We start from the raw sequence: 8,401 nt of genomic DNA, 5'->3' as shown, positions 1-8,401 counted from the left end.
ACCCTGAATGGGGTGTGGTCAGCTTGAAAACAGCCCTCAGCCCCTCACCCAGGCTGGCCATGCCCCCCTCCCCCCAGCGAGGTCCCTCACCCCGTGGGGGCATGGCTGGCTTGCAAACCACCACCGGCCCCTCGCCCCGGCTGCCCCACACCCCAAGGGAACCCTCACTCTGATCCGGGGCACCCTTCGGGGCAGACCAGCCAGCCCCCACCTGTGCACCAGGCCTCTATACTAAGAAAAGGGTAATGTGCTAATTAGACTGGGAGATCTTCTGGACAAAGCCATGGTGGCGGGCTGAGGTAGAGGCGGTTAGAGTCCAAGAGGGGAGGGCAGTTGTGGGTGATCAGGCCAGGATTGGACGGCAGTGGTGGGTGATCAGGCTGGTGCAGGGGGCCATTGGGGTGGGGGGTGAGCAGACCAGCGGGGGTCCAGTTGGGGGCAAGTGTGCACACACACAGAAGAGGCGGGGCCCGATGGCTGCTCCACGCGGTGAGGCCTGGGGGTCCCACAGCTCTGCGCAGCATAGAGAAGGCTGGTCCTGACAGAGGAGGTGGATCCGGTAGGGGAGGGCAGCTGTGGGCAATCAGGCCAGGAGGAGAGCAGTTAGACATCAATCAGGCCAGCGGAGGAGTGGTTAGGGGTGATCAGGCTGGCAGGCAGAAGCAGTTAGGGGCAAACAGTCAGGTAGGCAGTCAGGTGAGTGGTTAGGAGCCAGCAGTCCTGGATTGCGAGAGGGGTGTCCGACTGCCGGTTTAGGCCCGATCCCTATAAACTGGCAGTAGAACATCCTTTGAGGGGTCCCAGAAGGGGAAGGGTATAGGCTGGGCTGAGGGACACGGACACACACACACACACACACACACACACATCCTTCCCCATCCCCGTGCACGAATTTCATGCATCGGGCCACTAGTAATGATATAATTAAGGTTAGACTGTGTGAAGTGTATAAGAAAAGTACTAATACAAGTCAAGTATTAAAGGCTACAGAAAATTAGAAAAGAGATATTTTCTGGATACAATATTTCAAGGATGCTCTAAGATGAAGAAGGCATTTAACCCACATTTTGAAATACTAAAGTAGCTGAAATAAAATTGAATGAAGTGTGTAAGCGTAATGAGAGCAAATGAATGGTGTTTGGAAAATGTAGAAAAGAGCATGTTTCATCTGACTAAATATGTCAGGGGTGATAAATATCCTATCTAATAAAGAGGGGATATGCTAATTAACCCTCACACCATCACAAAAGATGGTGGTGCCCACAGACAATGAGGAGGGGATATGCTAATTGACTGCCCCACCCTCAAAGATGGCAACACCCAGTCCCCTCAGGCCCACTGGAGTGGCAGGCGGCCTTGCCGAGGGCCTGCCTCTGGAGTCCTTCAGTCCCCTCAGCCCCCCAGCCTCCCAGGGCCGGCCCAAGGCACAGGCAAGCCTTGGATGGCAGCTGCCCAGCCGCCCAAGGCCACCCAAGATTCAGGTAACCAGGGCTGCCCAAGGCTTGCACTGCCAGCAGTGATAGCAGCAGAGGTGTGATAGGGGCATCGCCTTCCCCTGATCACTGGGTCACCTCCCGCGCCTGAGGGCTCCTGGACTGTGAAAGGGGACAGGCCAGTCTGAGGGACCCCCTCCCTCCAGTGTATGAATTTTCATACACCGGGCTTCTAATATGAAATAATATGAAATAAAATTAGTAAAGTAGATTGTTTCCTGATTATGAAACTCCTGGAAACCATGCTCAGAAGTTTGAACTTAATGTCCTATCATCTTTGGGGGGATCACTGAAGGCTTTTTAGTAGAGCATTACTTGTGAAGGGCTATGTATTAGGGAAATCTGGCAGCAGATACTGAATTCTCCAAGTTTAAGGGCTTTTGAGTAATGATAGTAGAAAATGCAGCCTAGATGTTAATTGCAAGAATATTACAGATGTAATGTGTGATACCTCTGCCTTTAAGGAATGGAGAAGAGGAAACAGTCATATAACCATGCCTGAAAGCAGTGGTGGTGTTAAGAGAACAAATAGACAAGGAAGGACAAGTTTGTTTTGGATAGGTGGAATTTGAAGAAATGACAAAACCATCAGATAGACATATTCATTAGATAGTTGGGATCTTTAGCTCAAGTGAGAAACAAAAGCTAGATTAAAAATGGGATATATGTCTACATTAAACATAATTATTGAAAAAAGTGATTCCATCTAGGGGGAAAGAATAAGAAAGGAAAAAATAAGAACTAGCTGCACGAAGATTGTGATGTGAGCAAAGGAAAAAGGTGGGAGGAGATGTAGAGACTACAGTTCCCAGGAGCCCAGGAATAACACAATTTCATGGAGGAGAAGTCTGGCCAGCAGTTTAAATGCTGCAGATATAAAAGATTAGAACAGACCATTTGCCCCTTCTTTTCCTATTCATTCTGTCACTAAGTCCTGTTAATTCCAAAATTTCTTTATCTCTTTGCTAGCCATCACTGCCATTGCCTAAGGACAGATGCAGTCTCTTTTCTTCAGGGCTATTGTGAAAGCTAGATGCCTTTCTGCCAGTCTCTTCCCATACATTCTTAATACCAGCATTACTAGTTTAAAAGATAGTCTGATCTTGTAAGTTCCTGGCTTGGCAACCTCCAGTCACAGCCAACACATACTTAATTGAGTCCATACTCAGAGCATAATCTTTCACCATGTAATCCAGTCTCCCTTTTCTGTCTCTCCCACACTTACCCTGAGCTCCAGCTGCATGGCGCAGATTTGCCATCCTTTCTTATTTCCATCCTCTACTCAGAATATCATTCCTCTCTTAACTCACCCGTCACAACGAACCCAAATTACATTCTTTTCCTATTCTACTAACGCTTTCCATCATCATACCGTTTTTAAACAGAGTTAAAAAAAAACAACTGTGGCCCAGATCCGGCCTCTGCCTATTTTTGTATGGCTTGCAAGCTAAGAACAGCTTTTACATTATTAAATGGTGGAATAAAAATCAAAAGAATATTTCATGATATGAAAAATTGGATGAAATTCAGTTTCACTGGTACATAGCCATGGTCATTAGTTTATATTATTGTCTATGACCACGTGTCCACACGGCAGTTGAGAAGTTGAAACAGAGATTATTCTCAAAGTGCAAAATGTTGACTAGCATTTTCACTGAACATTTGCCAACTCCAGTCCATATCTTTATTATGGCACTTATGAGTACCTAAAAGTCTTAGCACTTTTAAGAGAACACCTATTTAAAACCTTTTACTTATTTTATCATATTAGTAGAATAATTTAAGCTGATTTTATATGTAATGTATATAATATTAAATTTTTTCCATTAATAGGTCTTTTTGTTTCCTACCCAAAATAGCTCTCAATGGTAGATAACTTGGGATAATTGCCAAATATTAGAGAAAAAATCCTGGAGAATATAAAATTCTGTCTTCAAATTGGGCAAAAATTGTTATTAATTTATATTAGTAAAAGAACATCTCAGTTCTTCTGATTCCTTGGAACCCAGTGATCCTTGGAGCCATAAATTTGAGGATTATGGGAAGAAGAGGTTTTTGTTGGAGCAAACTGTTTTTCAATGGCAGGGATTGTGTTTTATGTATGGTTATTTCTGTGGCACCTGACATAGTACTGGGCACATAGTAGTCATTAATACATTTGAATTAAGGTCTGCCCCAGGAAATTATCCCATAGGTGCTTTGGAATATTGTTAATAACTACCACAGTTTTATTGCTGTATCTTAAAAAATTTTAAATCATATACTACTTTTAGTCACTGTTACTATAAAAAGCTTTCATATATGTTCTAAATATTCTTTTCTCTTTATAAAGTTCTTATGTCGTAATATTTATTCATTTAAAAAAACTATCTATTGCCCTAACCGGTTTGGCTCAGTGGATAGAGCGTCAGCCTGCGGACTCAAAGGTCCCAGGTTCGATTCCGGTCAAGGGCCAAGTTAACTGAATAAGGTGGTGGAAGAACCAGAAGAGATGAGGAATAGGGTTAACTCTGTAGAAGTAGAACATCAGGGTTAACTTTGTAGAAGGAGAACATCATTATTTCTGAGATCAACGTTGGGATGAAGATAATAGGGAAAAAAAATTGTTCAGATATAAACGAGTTAGGTAAAGAATTCTAGAAGAGCCCAGCTGGTGCGGCTCAGCTGGTAGTCCCAAGCGGTCACTGGCTGGATTCCCAGTCAGGTCACATGCCTGGGTCGGGGGCTCGATCCCCAGTGTGGGGTGTGCAGGAGGCAGCTGATTGAGTTTCTCTCATCGATGTTTCTGTCTCTCTATCCCTCTCCCTTCCTCTCTGTAGAAAACCAATAAAATATATTTTTTAAATAAATAAATAAATAAAACAATCTATTTTCATAAGTGTTTTCACTCTTTTGTCTTTAAATTAGGAATCTGAAGAACTTTCTTCTGATGAAGAGATGAAAATGGCAGAGATGCGACCACCATTAATTGAAACCTCTATTATCCAGCCAAAAGTGGTAGCACTTAGTAATAGCAAAAAAGGTTAGCTGTGAAGGAAAGCTCTGAGATTAGAAATGACCTGAATAAAATGTATAATTGTTTTGGAATATCATTAAAGGTCATTATGTTATTTAACACTTTTTAGCAACAATTTTTAAAACATACTTTTTTGAAAGGTCTTTTTCTTCACTCTCTTGTTTTTAAAGGAAAATCTTGATAGGCCTTTTTTCTTCCCTCATGCATGTCTACTTCCAAGGACATAGACTTTATAGAGAGACAAGCCTAGTTTATGATTCCATTTCTACCACTTATTTACTGTATGATCCTTGAGGAGCCTAATTTTATCCATGTGTACATATCTAATTTGACATGAAGTAAGGCTAATGAAGGAGTTTGTGAATATTAAATGTACTAGATTATCCAATGTACTGAAACCTAGCCCAATACTGGATGTATAGTAGATCTTTGTTATTATTTTATCTATCCCAGAAGTTATTTTAAACCATTCTTTTTCCAGCCATTCTTTGATTTAACATAAAAGGGGACTGGAAGGATATCTGTCTCTTTCTTTTAACCTCCCTCACTCCTCCCCACTAGTGTCTGAACATCTCTATATTACCTCCACCAAGTATTGATCCAGCTATTGCCTTTATGGCATTATGAAATTTGCTAGCAAGGTGCTCCTCAAGTAGCTTGGATTTCATAATAATAATGGTGGTAATATATGTTGAATACTTAATAATTGCTACTTTCTATATGCTAAATACTTTACATACTACCTAATGATCCTAATTGTTCCATGATTTGGAATTGGAAGAAGAGGGATATATCTAGGAAAGAAATAGTTAGATAGTTTAACATTATTTTAAAAATTCATAATCTGAGATCCTAATACCTTAAAGTTGAATTAGAGAGCCCTATGCTACTGTTTTTAACTGTAAACACAATCTAGACTACTTGAACTAAAATATTTGGAACAGCAAAAATATCCTTAATTCAGATTCATGTAATCTATGACTGTTATCTATATATATATACACTCATTCTATGATTTGGCTAGAATTGAATTAGTTAAAAACATTCTTGAGGGTTCTAAGATATTATGTTATCTTTTTTATCACTAATTTTAAAAATACTATTTATACTACCTACCTATACTGGAATATGAATATTGTCTATTTCTGTTTATATTATTGTTACACATAAAGCCATCTCACATATGAAGAGTTCAGTATTCATGTACAATTTTTTGAAATGATTTAAAAATACGAAGAGAGAGCTGACCTTGTGAAAATTTCTTGATTTGTTTGGTGGTTGTTTTTTAATTGATTGCACTGCTCATTTTTATTGTCAGGATAAAAACAATTCCTTACATGTATGATGTAATTTCTCCCCAAGATAAGTTTACTTAAGGCTATAAACTATACTTTGTATTTTTTATTATTATGACTTTTTAAAATTGTAAATGAGTGGGAAAGCATATTTACTAAAACTAACTGATAGCCTTAGAACACATTGAATAATATAATCTTGTCAGTAATTCAGACTAATAAAATTCTGGGTAACCCTAACTTTGGTTATATTTTTAAAAAGTAAAGGTATCTGTCACTATTTTAAAATTCTTTCATGTTTGTGTGTATTAAGACTGAATTTTTATAGATGCCTCTGGTTATCTATTAATTTATATAATTCTTTACCTTATACGTTGAACCAGGGCAATATAAAATGCTATTTGTCATCACTGGAAAGTATTTCACACAGGATTTTTGGTGACTTTATCAGTGGCTTGAGTTTTTTGTTTGTTTGTTTCAGATGATACAAAGGATATAGATTCTTTATCAGATGAAGTTACACACAATAGCAATCAGAATAATAGCAACTGTTCTTCTCCATCCCGGATGTCTGATTCAGTTTCTCTTAATACTGATAGCAGTCAAGATACCTCACTCTGCTCTCCAGTGAAACAAACTCATATTGGCATTAATTCCAAAAGAAGGTTTGTAAATATCTTAACAAAATAATATATTTTTACAAAAAATAGAGCTAGAAATGCAAATAAATATATATGACCAACCTAAGGGTTTCACAAATATTATAGAAGTGGTTCAGGCAGTATATGGTTTCTTCTCCACTTTATTACTAATTATTTTAGCTTTTATACATTTCCCTTTTAGTTTTTTAAGGGGCAAAGAAAAGATTTAAAATATGTCCTAATTTTCTTAGTTAAAAGGTTGAACAGTTCTAGATATTAAAACATAAATAACCTATTTTGGGGCAATTCAATTAGAAACTGATACTTTTAGGATTAGAAATGCAAGATCATTTTGGGGTGATGCCCCAAATTAAAGGATTTATTTAAATACTTTTAATTAGTGATGTATCTTTGGATTAGACTTAAATTTATAGGTCAACTTCTCTAAAAAGGCTTAATTCCTACATGTTGGAATTTAGCTGAAGTTTAAAACAAATTTATTATTTGGGCTCTCAAGTTTGGTTATCAAAGTAAAATGGTACTGTCTTACTTTGATAAGACTGTACCATTTTACTTTGATGTTAATCTATCAGGTAGAGTATTTGATAGAAAGATTTGGGTTACTACTGAACCCAAAGCTTAATGTATGGATATTGCTAAATATTTTTTAGAGTTCAGTTGTTATGCTCCAGGCGACATAGTTAAGTCAAATTTTTGTATGTATTGATTTATATTATTGGAAAAGAAAAATGCCTTTTTTATCTCAAAGTGAGTTTTGCTGTTATGTAGTTGTAATTATGATTAATCATTTATATCTGTTCTCTGAATTTGAGGTTAAGACCCAGTATGGTAAATTATTAATTTTTATAACCTTTTAGATGTTAAGATAATGAGTAATTTGTTGAATAATAAAATTTTACTGATGTTGGGAAGATTTGGAGTATATTCTAAATCATGGTTTTTTTGGGTTTTTTTTAAAAAATATATTTTATTGATTTTTTACAGAGAGGAAGGGAGAGAGATAGATAGTTAGAAATATCGATGAGAGAGAAACATCGGTCAGCTGCCTCCTGCACATCTCCCACTGGGGACGTGCCCGCAACCCAGGTACATGCCCCTGACCGGAATCGAACCCGGGACCCCTCGGTCCGCAGGCCGACGCTCTATCCACTGACCCAAACCGGCTTCGGCTCTAAATCATGTTTTTTATATAATGAAATAAAGGCTAAGAAAGACATAGCTTTATCTCTGTTGTATTTCTAATCATGAGTATTATTTGTCACCTAATGGGAAGATTAATATTAAGGAATATTTGTTGAAATATAACTTGACTACTTTTTGAAATACAATTCGAAGACACAATTATGTTTTCATATTACCAAGCAGAAATAAAGTATTCTCTGTAATTTTGGAATATCACCTTTAAATATTTCCCAAATTCAATGTAGATTAAGTTTACTTTCAGGTTTTTATGTATTTTATTTGTTTGTTTGTTTTTTTGTGTGTGTTTTTTGTTGTTGTTGTTAACCCTCATCGAGGATATTTTTTTCCATTGAATTTTAGAGGAAGAGGGAGGTAAGGAAGGAAAAAGAGAGAGAGGGACATCACTGTGAGAGGGACACAATGATTGGTTGCCTCCCACATGAGACCCCACTGGACCAGGGATCAAACTTGCAACCCAGGTAACATGCCCTTAACTAGGAATCAAACCCGAGACCCTTTGGTCCACAAACCAACACTCTAACCATTTAGCAACACCAGCCAGCGTTAATTTCAGTTTTGATACTTCATATTTTGTAGAGCTATTGTTCTTATATAATTTCCTTATCTATATATTTGAATCTAATAACAGTTATGATAACTATGGCTAATATAAGGTTTTGGAATTATTCATAAAAATGTTCTGCGCGTTTTACTCAACTGTTCAGATTGTTGGCTCTTTCTCCATGTATCTGT

The 8,401-nt window shown here is 37.9% G+C and overlaps 1 protein-coding gene across 14 annotated transcripts in view; it reads left to right on the top strand.

The window, feature by feature from the left end:
• Positions 1-8,401, top strand: part of ERBB2IP (erbb2 interacting protein) — a 108,273-nt gene that overhangs the window by 82,892 nt on the left and 16,980 nt on the right. For all 14 annotated transcript variants that reach the window (XM_006762410.2, XM_006762409.2, XM_015563053.1 and 11 more), the window contains 2 exons: positions 4,401-4,515; positions 6,286-6,469. In XM_006762410.2, the coding sequence (XP_006762473.1) occupies positions 4,401-4,515; positions 6,286-6,469 (299 nt within the window). The remainder of the gene's footprint in view (positions 1-4,400; positions 4,516-6,285; positions 6,470-8,401) is intronic.

The sequence above is a fragment of the Myotis davidii genome, unplaced genomic scaffold (genome assembly GCF_000327345.1).
Source record: "Myotis davidii unplaced genomic scaffold, ASM32734v1 scaffold135, whole genome shotgun sequence".
NCBI lineage: Eukaryota > Metazoa > Chordata > Mammalia > Chiroptera > Vespertilionidae > Myotis > Myotis davidii.
This window is presented reverse-complemented; position numbering and strand designations above follow the sequence as displayed.